The sequence below is a fragment of the Rhinoraja longicauda genome, chromosome 9 (genome assembly GCF_053455715.1).
Source record: "Rhinoraja longicauda isolate Sanriku21f chromosome 9, sRhiLon1.1, whole genome shotgun sequence".
NCBI classification, from domain to species: Eukaryota; Metazoa; Chordata; class Chondrichthyes; order Rajiformes; family Arhynchobatidae; genus Rhinoraja; species Rhinoraja longicauda.
This window is the reverse complement of record NC_135961.1, coordinates 43,388,522-43,407,842: the sequence shown is the minus strand read 5'-3', so window position 1 is coordinate 43,407,842 and position 19,321 is coordinate 43,388,522. Positions and strand designations below refer to the sequence as shown.

Genomic DNA, 19,321 nt, shown 5'->3' with positions numbered 1-19,321 from the left:
AGTTCCCCCTGTGAACGCATTGGTTTCCTCCAGATGTTCCAGTTTCATCCCACATCTTGTATGTATTTGTTCTATTTATTGTACTTGAGTTTGACTTAATTACAATTATGCATGATATATCTGATCTGCTGGATAGAAAGCCTTTCACTGTACCTCAGTACATTGTACCTTAGTTACAACATAAACCTAAACTAGTGTAAATGGGTAATCAAGAGTCAGGAGAACCATGAGTGTTTTTATTCTCATATGTCCCGAAACAGAACAATGAAATTCTTACTTAGAGCAGCACAACAGATATAAAAATATAGTACTCTGTAAAACCCATAATAAAAAACAAAAAAAGTTCAATAAATATATTAAAAATACAAACTGACAAATAAACAAACAATAATAGTGCAAAATCAAAAAAGAATAATGCCCCCAAGTCTATATAGTTCAGAGCCTATTTGGAGGTTGCAGTGTTTAATACCCTGATGGTTTGGGGTCGATGGTTAGCATTAATCAACTTGCTGGGCTGAAGGGTCTGTTTCCATTCTGTATCAATTAATCTATCAATCACTCTCGTTGTATTCTCCAGTATTTCCTAGTGTCTTTGATATGACAATGTGTTCTAAGACTATGTTAATCATTGACCCTGTTTATTGATCTATATTTTCTCTTTTCCTATAAATATATTTGATTTGCTCCTCAAAGAATGAGTCTTGGTGCTCCTCAATGGCATTTGAACAGCTGTGGTTGAGGTAAAGGCCCTACACTTCACAAGCTGTTCCACTTCACCGTGAATTATCTGGCGTAGATGTGTTATTTCCAGTTGCTGAAGTGCACATTGCGGGAGAGGGTAAGATTGAAATTTCCTTGTGGATTAAGCAGTTGTCACTTCACATCCACAGATGAAGGAGCTGGGAATTATTATGTACAATTGTAGCTGCCTGGCTCTGGATCTGCACAGAGTCTTCTCAGTGTACTGGCAGCTGGAGTACCGAGACTCAGTGCCTGAAATCTGGTCGAAGAAACTGTTTGCCATCTCCAGTGTACATTCGCCTCTCAAGTTACAGCTGAACGAGGTTGAAGCTGAGGTCTACCTGGCTGTGAGTAGAACTTTGGTACTTGTTATTGTGGCAGAGCATCCATGAGTAGTTGTGGAACAATGTATCTGATTTTCTCCTCAAACTACGAGTCTTGGTGTGCCTCAGTGGCGTGTGAACAGCTGTGGATGAAGTAAAGGGCCCACACTTCACAGGTTGAAGGCCACCAGCATAATCAAGGATGAGTCTCACCCCGGTCGCTCTCTCTTCTCCCCTCGCCCATCAGACAGGTACAGAAATGTGAAAACGCACACCTCCAGATTCAGGGACAGTTTCTTCCCAACTGTTATCAAGCAACTGAACCATTCTATCAACAACTGGAGAGTGGCCCTGAGCTACTATCTACCTCATTAGAGAATCTCAGACTATCTTTAATCAAACTTTACTGGGCTTTATCTTGTGCTAAACGTTATTCCCTTTATCATGCATCTATACACTGTGGATGGCTTGGTTGTATCATGTATTGTCTTTCCACTGATTAGTTAGCGAACAACTAAAGCTTTACACTGTACCTTGGTACACGTGACAATAAACTAAACTAAAATAAACTAAACTAGTTTGTGAAATTACACATTGAACATTATGAGCATTATACACTGAGAGTGCAGTTAGACGTCAGGTTTTCATGTTCACGGCAGGGCAGTACTGACCTATACAGAGGAAGCCCGAAATCCCTGACCAGCACTGCCCTGCAAAGCCAATCACTGACTGAAGTGTGCTTGCATTGTTCATGAAAGCCGTCCACATCTGAGTCGGTAGAAACTTCTTGTGGGTGATTTCTTTAAATGTGGAGTATCTGTCGTGCACTTGATTCCACACTTGATCGCAGGTCAGGACTTGGTCATGTGGCAGAGGAGTCCAAGGGCATTGATTGGAGATTCTGATGGGAAGGACTAATGTACACATAAATATGTACAAAGTCACAGACACCTACTCACCCACCTGTCACTTGTTGGAACACACATTCTCACACTATTCCTGCCAATTGTTCATCACCTTTCTTAGTTTACCCACCCCACTCCAACCCTCTCCATCTCTCTCTCTCTCTCTCTCTCTCTCTCTCTCTCTCTCTCTCTCTCTCTCTCTCTCTCTCTCTCTCTCTCTCTCTCTCTCTCTCTCTCTCTCTCTCTCTCTCTCTCTCTCTCTCTCTCTCTCTCTCTCTCTCTCTCTCTCTCTCTCTCTCTCTCTCTCTCTCTCTCTCTCTCTCTCTCTCTCTCTCTCTCTCTCTCTCTCTCTCTCTCTCTCTCTCTCTCTCTCTCTCTCTTCTTCTCCCTCTCATTCCTCTTCCTTCTCCTCTCTTTCTCTTCTTCCTCTTGGCTTTGCCTCTCACTCCCCCTTCTTCCCTCTCTTTCTCCTTCCCTCTCTTTCTCCTTCCTCGCTTTCTCTCCTCCCTCTCTCTTTCTCTTTTCTTTCTATCCTGCTCCCCCCTCTCTTTCTCTCTCTTACTTTTGAAAAGTTCTCCTGTATGTTTATGAATGATCCTGAATAATTTCTCCAGAGTGGAGAAAGGAAAGAAGAAAAAAGAATCTCAAAAATCAAGCACCACAGTTACTACAGCATGCCTAACTTCACTCATCTGTGTGGGTATTTTTAATGTATGATCGGAATACTCACTCATCTGATCTGCTCATTAGGGGTCTGCTTCTCAATCAGCATCTCGTTCTGATCAGATATGGCAGATCTGGTGAGTTCCTGCTCGATGGACCTGGAATGTCTAACGGTGAGGTGGCATGCCTACTCCCTGGCACGGAATTTACTTTGCCTATCCTGACTGCAGTTTACATCCCTGCTCAAGCGGATGTGAAGCTTGTTCTGGATGAACAATACCCTGCTACAGATAGCCTTGAAGTGAATACCCCGATGCCTTGTTCCTCAAAGCAAGAGACTTCAATCAGGCCAACCTCAAGAGTCCACTACCGAAATACTACCAACATGTTTCCTGTCCCAGCAGAGGACCAAATAGCCTCAACCACTAATACACAACCATCAAAGATGCCCACCGCTCCATTTCCCTACGCAGAAACTGCTGTGAGAGTGCTGCTCTGACGAAATAGATGAGCAGCTACGTGATTGCTTTGCGTCGATGGACTGGTCCATATTCAGGGACTCAGTGGACAACATAAATGATTATGCCAGTTCCTTCACAAACTTTTATCAATACGGACGTATAGGACTGCTGAGTTATTCCAGCACTTTGTGTCCTATTTTTCCAATAAAACACACCTAACTCTTAAGTACTCACAGACACCATTGATATCTTCCTGCTCCAATCTGAGGTTCCGACCTGCTTTAAAAAGACAACATCATGCCAAAGAAAAACAAGATAACTTGCTTTAATGACTACTGTGTAGTGGCTCTGACATCCATTGTCATAGAGTCTTACAGCATGGAAACAGGCCCTTTGGCCCAACTTGCCCACACCAGCCAACACGTCCCACCTGCCTGCATTTGGTCCATTTCCCTCCAAACCTGTCCTATCCATGTACCTGTCTAACTGTTTCTTAAACGTTGGGATCATCCCAGACTCAACCACCTCTTCTGGCAGCTCGTTCCGTACACCTATCACCTTTTGTATGAAAAAAGTTACTCAGATTCCTATTAAATCTTTTCCCCTTCACCTTAAACCTATGTCCTCTGGCCCTCGATTCATCTACTCTGGGCAAGAGACACCGTGCATCTACCCGATCAATTCCTCTCATGATTTTATACACCTCAATCAGATCACTCCTCATCCTCCTGCGTGGAATAGAGTCCCAGCCTACTCAACCACTCCCTATAGCTCAAACCCGATAACTCAGACTCTCTAGCCATGGCAACATCCTTTTAAATCTTCTCTGTACTCTTTCCAGCTTGACAACATCTTTCCTATAACATGTTAATCATGAGGTGCTTTGAGAGGCCGTTCATGGTACACTTCAACTCCAACCTCCCAGACAGCCTTGATCCACTGCTTTTCACCTACCCCTTCATCAGGTCCATGGCAAATACCATCTCCCTGGCCGACCCTTATGGGGGGGGGGGGGGGAGAATTGGGGGAAACTTTCTTTCAATCTCTTAGCTCGACGGAGATGGAATTTTTCTCCGTATCGTATCTCCATCCAAACTGCGGCCTAGCATCGAGGAGTTGGCGGCCTTTCCTGGAAACCAGCCCGGCGCTTCATGCCGCGGGCACAGTGAGGACTTTAACATCGGAGCATGCGATCCTTTGCTCAGGATCGACTGTGGAGAGCTCCAACCGTGGGGCCTGTGGACTTTAACATCGAGAAACCCGCGGTCTCTGGTAAGAAGAGGCCGACTTGGGAGCTCCGTGCCGCGGAGAGTGTTTCAATCGTCCCGACGCGAGGAGTTTCGATCATCCCGACACGAGGGCCTCGGACTGTCTGCAGCGGCGACTGCAGATGGTTCAACAGCCCCGACCTCGGGTAAACAAAGAGGATAATTGAACTTTAGTACCTTCATCACAGCGAGGAATGTGGAATCTGATGTGGTGGATGTTTATGTTAAATTTTATTTTATGTGGCTGTGTGTTTTGTTGCTTTTTACTTAGTATGGCTGTATGGTAACTCAAATTTCACTGTACCTTAATTGGTACATGTGACAATAAATTGATCTTGAAATCTTATATATTGAGTATAGCACTGCCTTTAATACCATAATTCCAACCAAATCTCAAAACTCTTGGGACATAGAACCTCCCATCTGCAAATGGATTCACAGGTCACAATCATAAAGGATAGGCGACAAATCTCCTCTTCAATTATTCTCAACACCAGTGCCCGCAAAGCTATGTGCTCAGCCCCTTACTATACTTCCTATATACTCATCACTGTGCGACTATCTTCTGATCTAACTCCATCTGCAAGTTTGCAGATGACGTCACTGTAATGGAATTCAAACAATGATGAGATGGAATACAGGAAGGAGATAGAAACTTAGGAGCATTGTGTCAAGATAGAAGCTGGCCGAGAATGCCAGCAAAATGAAGGAGCTGGCCATTGACTTCAGGAAGCGGAGTGGACAACATGCCCCTATTTGTATCAAAGGATCTAACGTGAAGATGGTCTCTTCTCCACTCTCCCGTTGGGCAGAAGATACAAAAGCCAGAAATCGCATACCAGAAGATTCAAGGGCAGCTTCTTTCCTACTGCTATCAGACTTTTGAAGAGATCTCTCATATGCTAAGGATGAATTTCAAATCTCCCAGGCTACCTCATTGCCACTCTTTCAATTTTTAAAATCTGCCCTCTGTTTCCTTTTATCTCTTGCACTACCTTGATGTACTTGTGTATGGTATGGTTTTTCTGGATAACTTGCTTTTCACTGTGTCTCAGGTCATATGACAATAATAATAAATGATGCCAAATCTATGTACACATCGCTTTATAACTTAGATATCATGGTCTTATTCAAGAACGAATGACAAACAACAGGAAATTTGATTATAAGCCCCAAGTGTCAACAGGCATCTTGACTTTTGTCTTCATTTCACATTCACAGACCAGTGATTGAAAAAGGCACCTATTAATATAGCCCAGTCCCCCACCGCTCAAATTATGCCTGGTCAAGGTCATCTACCACTTCAAGGCTAAAGCTGGCATTGGAAATTGCAAGTGAGTGTAGGCTTCAAGGAAAACTGCTGAATGTGAATTAGAAGCTGAGCATTGTCAGAGTTAATGTATGATCTACTTCCAGGTACACCCACCGCAATGGGTGACAGAAGACATGAGGCGTCTGTAAGGCCTGCATCTCTGGTGTGGGAAATTCAAATTTGTTCACTATGCTAGAAGGTATGAGATTATTAGCTAAAAATAGTACAAAACAGACCCAAGTACACATGGCATCCAATAGTTTCCCCCATATTTTCGGCTGGTGACAAGTTGCTAATCTCAGCCTACTCATGCTAGCTGTGGGCTAAATTGAAATAAAATAATGACTCTTGTGATTATCAGCATTTGACATTGACTGAATCACATTTTCTTTTCCAACAGACCTCTCCAGCCCTTCTGTGCCCCAATGGGCGTACCAGGGACATCAATGCTGTTCTCAGGGTTATTGCCAGTGCTAGGAGATTTATACACGTAGCTGTCATGGATTTTCTGCCTCTTATCAACAACACCAATGTTCAGAGGTTAGTAAGTCTTGCATGCCTCCAATGATAATTTAGATAATTTATAGTTGGTAGTACTTAAATTGCAAACTCTCTATAAATTTGCATTGGCTCTAATGTCACTGTAGACTGCTTGCTCAGCCATGAACTAAACCATGAGGTTCTAAATTTCATTCCTGTTTCGTGGTGAATTAGGATTAAGTAGTGCTTGAATTGACATCAATTGGCAATCTGGGAAAGAAAATGTGGGGAAAGTAGGGACTCAACTCCTGACATTCCATGCAAGAATGACCTCAAAGATATCTGATTTGGATTTGATAGTTTAATAATCTGTTGCTGGTCACGTGAAGAGATGGGAACTTTGGTGATGTGATGGCATTTTATAGGCAAACCCTAGCATCAGGTAATCTCTTCAAAAGAGGGATAGAGGTAGGTGGGTGGGGTTGGCAAAATAAACACACTTTACAAACTGTAGAAGCAAGGAACTGCAGACATAGGTTATACCAAAGATAGACACAAAGTTCTGGGGAAACTCAGTGGGTCAGGCAGCATCTCTGCCTGAAAAGGATAGGTGACGTTTCGGGTTGGAACCCTTCCTCAGAGTCTGAGGAAGGGCCCCAACCCAAAAAATCACCTATCCTTTGTCTCCAGAGATGTTGCCTCACCTGCTGGGTTACTCCAACACTTTGCGTCTATCACACTTTACAAACTGGCTGGGGTAAATCTCGCACCAGTGCTTTGTATCTTTATTTCATTATGCACAACGCAGTTTAGAAATTTGGCAACATGAAACCAGATGCTGTTTATATTCCAGACACAACAAATCAATGCAATTTATGCACTTGGCAGCTTATAGATGCTCTGTGATATTGTCAACAAATTAATTCTCATACTCGGAACATCAAGATAAAAGTTGAATTACTTACTCAATTGCTTATCAGTGCTACTTAGAATGTAATTTATAGGGTTATTATTCCAAATTTGGGGGGGTTTGCTGACATTAGACGAGGAATCTTTGGTCCATATCTCCAAGATGTGATATTTGCCATTTTTAAGATTGGGTGTTTAGCTTTCTCACGGAACGTTGAGACCCAGTTGAAGCTTAGTTTTTTTTCAATGATAATGTATTGACTGCAGTATACAGTCACAGGCCTCATCACCAGGATAATCTGGTTCCAGACTTTATTCACGTCTCAGGGTGGAGAGCAATCTTTATAATATAATGGAATATTTTCCACAATCTGAATGGTTTGATTCTCATTAAATGCAGAGAAGGTAATTATTACTTTACCACCTGTTTATCTGAAAACATTTTATATATGTTTAGCTGTGAGATTACATCCCCAGTAAAAACCTAATTATTAAACATCCGAGGAAGTTCTGATTACTTTGTACAAAATCCTGCTCTCCATTGTATTGTTTTTTTTTTGCTTGCTCGAGATATTTCAGAGAAACATAAAGAAGGGAATCGAGTTGATAATTAGAGTTGAATACCCGTGCGGCATATTTTGATTAGATTTGTGTCCAGCCCAGTGTGGTTGAATTCAATTTGTGTGGGGCTTGATGTATTGTTATTTGATTTATGAAATGTAATTAGACTTGTTGACAGCCCCATGTTTGGGATGAGACTTTTTTCACCCTGTGTGTGTGATTTATACTCTCCTGCAAATGTTTGGATCTGATTTGTTTACAGCCCGATTCCCAGGGATTAGATTTGTCGATAATACTTTGTACTGACTTGACACGTATGTATAGATCTGTACTCTAGGTTTAGAGTTGTACATAGACCAGCTTATATAGATTTAATCACAAATGTTCAGACCAAAGAAGGAATTGGCCTGAACCAATCTGAATTAATAATAATAATAATATTCATTTATTGTCATTGCAACGAGTACAACGAAATTAAAAAATAGCCAATCCTGACGGTGCGTACAAACATATATGCAATAAATGCAAAACCAAATAAATACATAAATACAATTATATTAAGTACAAGATTTTTTAACGGTGTTGCCTAGTGCAAAGGTAGTGTTCAGTTCTCGTATGGCCCTGGGGTAAAAACTGTTCTTAAGTCTGTTTGTTCGGGATTTGATCGACCTGAAACGTCGACCAGAGGGCAGATGAACAAACAGACGGTGGCCGGGGTGGGATGGATCTTTTATTATTTTGCCTGCTCTACTGAGGCAGCGTAGGCTGAACAGGTGCTCCAGGGAGGGCAGTGAGCAGCCGATGATCTTCTGGGCCGTCGTGATGACCCTCTGAAGGGCCTTCCTGTCCTTTTCTGAGCAGCTGGCGTACCATGTGGTTATACAGTATGCCAGCACACTCGATGGAGCAGCGATAGAAGGACAACATGAGCTTCTCCTGCAGGTTGGTTTTCCTGAGGATCCTCAGGAAGTGGAGTCTCTGCTGTGCCTTCTTTACTGTGGTGATGGTGTTGGTAGACCAGGTAAGATCCTCTGCGATGTGCGTACCCAGGAACCTGAAAGCGGGTACCCTTTCCACACAGACCCCATTGATGTAGAGTGGGTCGTATTCTACACTGGTTTTTCTAAAGTCAATTATAAGTTCCTTTGTTTTGGAGGAGTTCAGGACCAGATTGTTCACTGAACACCATGCTGCCAGCCTTTGGATTTCATCCCTATAGGCTGTCTCATCTCCTCCTGAGATGAGTCCAACCACAGTCGTGTCATCCGCGAACTTGATGATGGTGTTGGTGGGATGGGTGGGGGCGCAGTCGTGAGTGTAGAGGGAGTAAAGGATGGGGCTCAACACACAGCCCTGTGGTGAGCCGGTGCTCAGTGTAATGGTGGAGGAGAGGTGAGAGGTGAAGTATTGAAGATCACTCAAGTGATGGGCCAAGTGATTAAACAAAATATTGTGAGGATAGATATGAAAAGAGATGGCACAGGCACAATGGGGTAAATGGCCTTTCTCTGCACATCGAAGGGTTGTGTTGTGAACAACGTAAGTCTAGGAGAACGTGTAGTGAATGTAACTGTTGGGCTGCTTTACTCTGCCTGGACACCACATCTGAAGTATTGTGTACAATTTTGGTTTCTTTTTTTGAAATTATACTTTCCTCAGAGGGAGTGCAGCAAAGATTCACCTGTGATGGAAAATCTGGCACGTAAGGAGAGGGTCGCGACCCAAACCATCGCCTATTCCTTTTCTTCAGAGATGCTGCCTGACCTGCTGAGTTACTCCAGCTTTTTGTGTCTATCTTAGGAGAGATTGGGTAGGCTGGGGGTTCATGTGTGCAAGAGTTTAGAAAAACGTGTGTTGATATTAAAATATACAAAATTCTTAAGCAGCTCAACAAGGCAGGTATGGGGAGGAAATTACACTTCCTACATTTCACTCATTCAGCATGAAAGTATAAAAGTGGTCAGGGAACATCCTTTTCACAAGTTCATAAGTTATAGGAGTTGAATTAGGCCATTCGGCCCATCGAGTCGACAGCACCATTCAATCATGGCTGATCTCTGCCTCCTAATCCCATTTTCCTGCCTTCTCCCCATAATCCTTGACACCCATTCTAATCAAGAATTTTGCTAGAAGGAAGTGCTGATGTTGGTTTAAACCGAAGATAGACACAAAAAGAGGGACAGGCAGGATCTCTGGAGAGAAGGAATGGGTGACGTTTCCCATTCCTTCTCTCCAGAGATGCTACCTGTCCCGCTGAGTTACTCCAGTTTTTTGTGTCTAATCAAGAATTTGTCTATCTCTGGCTTAAAAATATCCACTGACTTGGCCTCCATAGCCCTCTGTGGTAATGAGTTCCACAGATAAACTACCCTCCGACGTTTGATCTTGTGACTATTTTCACGTGTTATAAATACTAATTCTTATTGGTGCCACTGCAAAAGGGCACGAAAAAATATTCTAAAGTACTTTCCATCAGTGCAGTCGTCATTGAAAGTTTTAATACCAATGCCTGCAAGCAAATGATGCAAAAGAATTCAATCAGGTTTATATGACCCAGATTTGTGTTCAACTGAAAACCCCAAATATTCCAGTGTGCAAACTGCATCCATTTGCTTTTTAACCATATTTTGATCTCACTCCTTTCTTCCCTTCATCGAAGTATCTAAAAATTAGGTATGTTCTTAAAAAAGGAGATGCAAGAGACTGCAAACGCTGGAATCAGCGGCAATCAAAGTAGTGCTGCTGGACTATCCATTGTCCTCCACCAATGCTGCCCAACCAGATTAGTTCCTCCAGCAGCTCTCCTTTACTGGCACGATCTCAAAAAAGTTTGCATTTGACGCACTGCGTCTTTTTCCCCCATTTCTCTGATACAGTGATGCTGGAAAGCAGAACAGAGTTGGCTGGAATCCCATTCGACACATTGGTTTATATTCCACCACGTTGACTCTGTTTGCATTTCTGGAGCACCTTTCATGAGTCAGGGCAAGATGAGAGCTCGCAGCTAATGAAGGAACTTTTGCAGAGTAATTGCCGTTGTAATCGAGGAAACCCAGCAGCTGTTCGGCCACAGCCAGTCCTGTTGACTGCAATGTGATAATGCGCAGAGGAAGAGCAGGGAGTTTGCCTCTGGTGTGCTGGACCAGATTAGCTGATCATTAATCACAGTGCTGTTTGTGGGAGCTTGCTGTGCATTTTCCATGTTATACCCTGATTATATTTCAAACTATTGACAGTGAGGTATTTTGGGTCTTGACAAACAGCGAGCAAATTGCTTATGTACTAAGTATAATAATATTTTGCAACAATGCAGCCAGTTGCTCTTAATTAGCATTATGGTCTCCCCGCTTCTGCATCTCACTCCCCTCACCTCTAACCCCCAATCCCACCTCTTCAAGACAACAATAATGAAGCATGCACCAAGCAACAACCCTGACCCATTTGCAGGCACTTCAAACCTGACTGCAGCAAATGCAGAGCACTGTCCAAAGTTTAGGCCTTGCTTTGTGAGGATGCCTTAAACACTGGTGGATTTCTGCTGATTGACTGAACTAAGAGGTGCAGCCTGATGAAGAAGGTCAGAAACAGCAGGATAGGCAATGATGAAAAAGTATTCATTGCTCATAGTAATGATACAGTGTAGGAATGGACCCTTCAGTTCACAAAGTCCACATTGACCATCAAGCATCCATTTACACCAATCCCATTTTATTCTTATCATCTTCATGGCAACTCCCCCCGGATTTTACCACTCACCTACACACCAGGGCAATTTACAGCAGCCAATTAAGCTACCGACACACACACACACATCATTGACAAAAAAAGGAGAGCCACTGGGGGAATCAACGGGTCAGACAGCATCTGTGGAGGAAAATGGCATGTTGATGGTCCATTTCTCTCCACAGATGCTGTATGACTTGCTGAGTTCCACCAGCAGCTCTGCTTTTTTTGACAGATTCCAGCATTCGCATAGAGTCATAGTGTCATACAACGTGGAAACAGGCCCTTCAGCCCAACTTGCCCACACCAGCCAACATGTCCAACAATCCAGAACAAGGGGCCACAGTTTAAGAATAAGGGGTAGGCCATTTAGAACGGAGATGAGGAAGAACTTTTTCAGTCAGAGAGTGGTGAAGGTGTGGAATTCTCTGCCTCAGAAGGCAGTGGAGGCCAGTTCGTTGGATGCTTTCAAGAGAGAGCTGGATAGAGCTCTTAAGGATAGCGGAGTGAGGGGGTATGGGGAGAAGGCAGGAACAGGGTACTGATTGAGAGTGATCAGCCATGATCACATTGAATGGTGGTGCTGGCTCGAAGGGCTGAATGGCCTACTCCTGCACCTATTGTCTATTGTCTACACTAGACTCACCTGCCTGCATTTGGCCCATATGCCTTCAAATCTGTCCTATCCATGTAACTGTCTAAATGTTTCTTAAACATTGCGATAGTACCTGCCGCAACTACCTCCTCTGGCAGCTCGTCCCATACAACCACCGCTCTTTGTGTGGACAAAGTTACCCCTTGGGTTCCTATTAAATCTTTCCCTCCTCTTGTGATTCTGCGCTCGTTGTTGAGATATGAAAGGAAAATGGAGCACCTGGAGGAAGCCCGTGCAGAGGCATGAAAATGTGCAAGCTCCACACAGATAGCACCATAGGTCAGGATCAGACCAAGGTATCTGGAGCTGTGAGATAGCAGGGCTACAAGCTGTGCTAACGTATTGTTCACTCTCAGCCACCAGTTCAGATACTGGCACCATATGTGATTTAAAAGGCAGCTCTGAGTGGGACTGGCACATGGAATAACACTGCAGAGAAGTAGGTTGCTGCCAGAGCAGAGGGTGTTGGTATTGGTTTCTTATTGTCACATGTACCGAGAATTTGTTTTGCCTTCTATCCAGGCAAATCCGATCATACACGAGTAGAATCGAGTCATACACAGGCACAACAGGAGGGTGCAGAGCATGAGGGAGGTGAGGTAGCACATGCATTTTCCTGCAGGTGAGCCCTTCCCTGGGGCAAGCTACGGAAGGAAGTTGGAAGTGCACATGATGAAATGCGTGTAGCGAGTCTTGCTCAATGCTTCCATTTAACATTGCTGGGAAATCAGGCATCAGCATGACACACAACATTTTTCAAAATTTAATGAGGCCAGCACAGTAGTGCAATGGTTGAGTTGCTGCCTTACAGCGCCAGAGAACTGTGTTTGTTTCTGACTATAGTTGCTGTTTGTACGGAGTTTGTACGTTCTCCCTATGACCACGTGGGTTTTCTCTGGGTGAAACACAGAAACATAGAAAATAGGTGCAGGAGTAGGTCATTCGACCCTTCGAGCCAGCCAGCTGATCATCCAAAATGAGTACCTCGTTCCCGCTTTTTCCCCGTATCCCTTGATTCCGTTAGCCCTAAGAGCTAAATCTAACTCTCCCTTGAAACCAGTGAATATGGTGCTCCGGTTTTTTCCCACACTCCAACAACTTACAGGTTTGCAGGGTAATTGGCTTCTGTAAATTGTAACTTGTCCCTAGTGTGTAGGATAGTGCTAGAGTACGGGTGATCGCTGATTGGCATGGACTCAGAGGGCCAAAGGGCCTATTTTCACACTGTATCTCTAGTCTAAAATAAAGTCTTTCTTTTCCAGCATGTAAATAGCCAACTCATTCAGGAACGTAGAACGTTGAAGCACTGAAGCGCAGTTTGGAGCGGTCGAGCTTACTTTCACTTCTCAGCTCTGGGTCCACAGACCTTCATTGGTCCCTACCATTGGCCAAGTTGGGATATCAAGTTACAACTGTATAAGACATTGGTGTGACCAGAATTGTAGTACTGTATACATTTCTGGTTGTTACACTACAGGAAGGATATGATAAATCTCGTGAGGGTGCAGAAAAGAGTTACTGGAGGGCTTGAGTTAAAAGGAGAGTCTGAATAGACTGGGACCAATTTTCCTGGAGTAAAGGAGGTTGAGAGGTGAGCTTAGAGATATTTTTTAAATGAGTTGAAAAGAAAAGGACGGGTCATAATCTTTTTCCCAGGAAAGAAAATTCTAAAACTGAGGCATAGGTTTAAGGTGTGTACGGAAGAGTTAAAGAGGATCTGAGGGGCAGGTTTTCCCTACAGAGGATGAAAGAGATATGGAACTATAGGAAGTTGTAGAAGCAGTTATAATTACAACATGGAAAAGACATTTGGACAGGTTCATGGATGGGAAAAGCTCAGAGGGATAAGGGCCAAATGTAAACAAGGCATAGGGGAAGGCATCTTGGTCAGTATTAATGAGTTGGGCCGAAGGGCCAACTTCTACATAAAAACCATATAAGACAAATAAATCCATTCCGGCTGGATGAAATGAATATTTTGGTCTCTTTTCCTACTGGGTGCAGCCCAGAGTAGCATTAAATCCATTGATTAACCTGTTGAAATGCACTAGCTGAGAAATTGACTAAGGCTGGAAACCACTGGAACCAATAAGCTGCATTTGTACCACTCAGGGAAAGCAGTAATTATGTTTTTTATTCCCAGGTACTGGCCTCTGATAGAAAATGGGTTGCGGGAAGCTCTCTTTCTGCGGAATGTGAAGGTGCGACTGTTGGTCAGCTGCTGGAAGGAAACATATGCGCCAATGTTCAACTTTCTGTGGTCTCTCAAAATGTTCTGCATTAAACCCATCAACTGCAGCTTTGACGTGGTGAGTGTAGCTGGCGGCACCAGTTCCCATCCCCTCGTGCATGCCTAATGATTGGCGCTCCACAACTGACAACCATACCTGCAGCTGCCTCAGCCCATTGCTCTGCAGTTGGTACCGTGGTGGGTGGGTGGGTGGGTGGAGGACATGGGGGAATAGTTAACTGGGTTGCAGCACTAGATTACCATTGCACTGGTTGGATCTAATTAATGGCACATGAATGATCCACGAGTGAGAAGCATTATCAACAAACGGGTGGCACGGAGACAATTGCCCATAAAGGAACCCTGTACATTGGAAATATTCCACCAAACAAGTGGAGAGAAAAGTAGGCACAATTAATGCAAAATGGGTATAATATTGGCATAAGTTATACTCTTGAATGGATTATGATAGACTGTTTTCAGTAATGGAGAGTCATGAGGTATAGTATCTAACGATGTACCTAGCAATAGATAAATTGCCAAAGTCCCAAATCCCTCTTGGAATTTACATATTATAACAATGGATTTGTTAACCAATTATGGCAATCAATCTCGATGTGGGTATAGTTGCAGGGGGTTAAATTGCTGGCTAGGCATCTAGAGGCTTGGAGATTTCAAACAGTGGCCGGAGAATTTCTGCTCAGGCAATTAAACCTTCGTGTCCACCAATGTCTGAAGAAATTACATCAGGCCTCTCAAAGTGGTTCATTCTGAAATGGCCTTGCAAGATGCTCAGTTTAGAGGTAATTAGGGGAGTACACATTAAAATAAGAGAACAACAATGGTGTAAGACTTTGGGAACTATGAACTCGTCATCTATCTCCCCTTCCCTACTTGCCCAATGCCGTGCTTCAAAGGACATACTGTATCCTAATAGAAAGATGTATTATATGCATTTGAAAAGTTGATACTGTCTAATTGATCTATAGATTCACAGTGAGTTGTGTCCACATTGTTTTCTCCAGCCAGAAAATTACATGCGTGTACCCTCCCTACAATCATCCCCACCTCCAAAACACTGCATGGTCTTGAGTTCCTCAGTACCATAGCTAAACTACTTCAGAAAGGGAACTATGTCGCTATTGAAGGCTTCCTAATGGATTACCATCATGAAATCACTGGTTATTAATTGCTTACCTTGAGAAAGTTGTAAACATGCCATTGGCCTGACAAAATCACAATAAAATAAATTGGAAATGAGAATTTTAAAATGTCTATTTGCCAGGAGAGCAAACCTCATTGCACTCTGCTGCAAGTTTACATTCATAATTTGATTGAGAAGGAATTGATTCCTATAAATCACACTGTCCATTAGTGATGTCACGCTCTCCCTGTCTAAAATTTTCCCAAATAGTTTCTTATTAAGTTTTATTGTAAGGGGATAAATTGAATCTTTTCTTTCGATTGTAATTCTGCAGTGGGAGGATTTGGATGATCTTGTTAAAAAAGAACATAAAAACATTAAAGCTTCAGCCTTTGCTCATTGATGAATTCTTATCTTTGAGACAGAAGGTTGAGACCTACTCTGAACTCTTGAACATAATCCACTGAGTGCTACATCATTGGAGGTGCCATTTTTATGTGTTTTTAAATTTCCCTGCCCTCTCAAATGGAATTAAAAGAACCTTGTGGTGTAATTTAAAAAACAATAAAAGAATCTTCGCCTAAAGATGGCCTTAAGCCAAATTCATTGAATAAAAAATAAATGAAATGAGCATTATTTCATTGCTTATAAAAAATTGTTGTGGATAAATTGCTTCTACTCTGGGGCTGTAGAAAGCATCTTGTCCGGAAACATCACAATCTGGTTTGGGAATAGCTCTGCCCATGACAGGAAGGCTCTGCGGAGAGTAGTGCGTTCGGCTGAACGCACTATGGGAACTACACTCACCCCCCTGCAGGACCTATACATCAGGAGGTGCAAGATAACTAAAAAGGCAATACGGGGAGAAAAGATGAGGTACGAGGGTAAACTAGCCAATAATATAAAGGAGGATAGTAAAAGCTTTTTTAGGTATGTGAAGAGGAAAAAAATAGTCAAGGCAAATGTGGGTCCCTTGAAGACAGAAGCAGGGGAATTTATTATGGGGAACAAGAAAATGGCAGACGAGTTGAACCGGTACTTTGGATCTGTCTTCACTGTGGAGGATACAAACAATCTCCCAGATGTTCTAGTGGCCAGAGATCCTAGGGTGACAGAGGAACTGGAGGAAATCCACATTAGGCAGGAAAAAGTTTTGGGTAGACTAATGGGACTCAAGGCTGATAAATCCCCAGGGCCTGATGGTCTGCATCCCACTGTGCTTAAGGAGGTGGCTCTAGAAATTGTGGACGCATTAGTGATTATTTTCCAATGTTCTATAGATTCCGGGTCAGTTCCTGTGGATTGGAGGGTAGCTAATGTTATCCCACTTTTCAAGAAAGGAGGGAGAGAGAAAACGGGAAATTATAGACCAGTTAGTCTGACATCAGTGGTGGGGAAGATGCTGGAGTCAATTATAAAAGACGAAATTGCGGAGCATTTGGATCGCAGTAACAGGATTGTTCCGAGTCAGCATGGATTTACGAAGGGGAAATCGTGCTTGACTAATCTACTGGAATTTTTTGAGGATGTAACTAGGAAAATTGACAGGGGAGAGCCGGTGGATGTGGTGTACCTCGACTTTCAGAAAGCCTTTGACAAGGTCCCACATAGGAGATTGGTGGGCAAAATTAGAGCACATGGTATTGGAGGTAGGGTACTGACATGGATAGAAAGTTGGTTGACAGACAGAAAGCAAAGAGTGGGGATAAATGGGTCCCTTTCAGAATGGCAGGCAATGACTAGTGGGGTACCGCAAGGCTCGGTGTTGGGACCGCAGCTATTTACAATATACATCAATGACTTGGATGAAGGGATTAAAAGTACCATTAGCAAATTTGCCGATGATACAAAGCTAGGTGGCAGTGTGAACTGTGAGGAAGATGCTATGAGGTTGCAGGGTGACTTGGACAGGTTGTGTGAGTGGGCGGATGCATGGCAGATGCAGTTTAATGTAGATAAGTGTGAGGTTATCCACTTTGGTGGTAAGAATAGGAAGGCAGATTATTATCTGAATGGTGTCAAGTTAGGAAAAGGGGACGTACAACGTGATCTGGGTGTCTTAGTGCATCAGTCACTGAAAGGAAGCATGCAGGTACAGCAGGCAGTGAAGAAAGCCAATGGAATGTTGGCCTTCATAACAAGATGAGTTGAGTATAGGAGCAAAGAGGTCCTTCTGCAGTTGTACAGGGCCCTAGTGAGACCGCACCTGGAGTACTGTGTGCAGTTTTGGTCTCCAAATTTGAGGAAGGATATTCTTGCCATTGAGGGCGTGCAGCGTAGGTTTACTAGGTTAATTCCCGGAATGGCGGGACTGTCATATGTTGAAAGACTGGAGCGACTAGGTTTGTATACATTGGAATTTAGAAGGATGAGAGGGGATCTTATCGAAACGTATAAGATTATTAAGGGGTTGGACATGTTAGAGGCAGGAAACATGTTCCCAATGTTGGGGGAGTCCAGAACCAGGGGCCACAGTTTAAGAATAATGGGTAGGCCATTTAGAACAGAGATGAGGAAAAACTTTTTTAGTCAGAGAGTTGTGAATCTGTGGAATTCTCTGCCTCAGAGGGCAGTGGAGGCCAGTTCTCTGAATACATTCAAGAGAGAGCTAGATAGAGCTCTTAAGGATAGCAGAGTCAGGGGGTATGGGGAGAAGGCAGGAACGGGGTACTGATTGAGAATGATCAGCCATGATCACATTGAATGGCGGTGCTGGCTCGAGGGGCCGAATGGCCTACTCCTGCACCTATTGTCTATTGATCCAGAGCCAGCAATTATGGGGGACCCCTACCACCCCAGCAAAGTTCATGCAGAGAGTCAATGTGAGAGCCTCTGCAAGGCATGCATTACGGTTACAAAGTGCCGGAATTTAATCAGCAGCATAGTACAGATAACATACGAAAACCAGGCATGGACCATAGATCAGGTCAGCAATACGAAAGTCAGGCATGGATCAAATCCGCCTTGGGGATTGATCTACAGCCATCAGGACTGTTAACTCTCATATCACCAGGGACTAATTTAATTTACTGTATTAATTTACTTTTTGTGTTAAAAAAATAAAATAAAGTTCTGTTCTGTTTTGTAGTTTTAGCACAATCCGCAGGCGTTGCCACTTTCATTTCACTGCACATCTTGTATATGTATGTGACAAATAAAGTTGACTTGACAATCGTCCTCCCTTACTTTATCAGCCATGACTACTCTTCAAAAGCATGACACTGGCTTCAAAGCATTTGGGATCATTACATAAATCCAATACTTTTTTTTGCGAGACTGAGATAAAATCATATTAAAATATATATACAGTAGGCTCTAAATGTGTAGAATGTATTTAATTTCCCTCTCTGTTCCTCCATTTGTGAGTCTTAATAATTCAGGAACTTGGTTCAGTAGTGTGTTTAATGTTGATACCTGTACAGTTTTAATCACACTCACTTATTTAGAAACAAGGAACTGCAGATGCTGGTTATCCCAAGGAAAGAAGGATCCTGAAGTAGGGTTCTGACCCGAAACATCACCTACCCATGCTCTCCAGAGATGCTGCTTGACCCACTGAGTTACTCCAGCATGTTGTGTCTTTCCACTAACTTATTTCTTGACATTCAACTTTGGATTGTTGATAGACTTTGCAACAATGTTAGGCTCACCACTATCCTTGCATGGATAAGGTGCGAACATTATGATGGGGTTATACTCTAGGCCTCCCAATAGCCATGGGAGCTGGAGGAACAGATATGAAGACAGATCTTAGAAAGGTCTACAAACAATGGCATTATTGTTGTTTTACTTGTTTAACTTCCCCAATATTGACTGGGAAGCAATAAGTGCCAGGTGCTTCGACAGGGCAGTATTGTTAGGTGTGTCCAGGAAGGTTTCTTGAAACAATATATAGATAGTCGAACTGGGGATGGGGTTATACTAGATCTTATATTGGGAATTTCCC

At 43.1% G+C, this 19,321-nt stretch overlaps 1 protein-coding gene across 3 annotated transcripts in view; it reads left to right on the top strand.

Moving 5' to 3' along the window:
* LOC144596679 (inactive phospholipase D5-like) overlaps positions 1-19,321 on the top strand; it is an 82,350-nt gene that overhangs the window by 39,961 nt on the left and 23,068 nt on the right. For all 3 annotated transcript variants that reach the window (XM_078405333.1, XM_078405335.1, XM_078405334.1), the window contains exons 6-8: positions 891-1,088; positions 6,074-6,213; positions 14,145-14,310. In XM_078405333.1, coding sequence (XP_078261459.1) covers positions 891-1,088; positions 6,074-6,213; positions 14,145-14,310 — 504 coding nt within the window. The remainder of the gene's footprint in view (positions 1-890; positions 1,089-6,073; positions 6,214-14,144; positions 14,311-19,321) is intronic.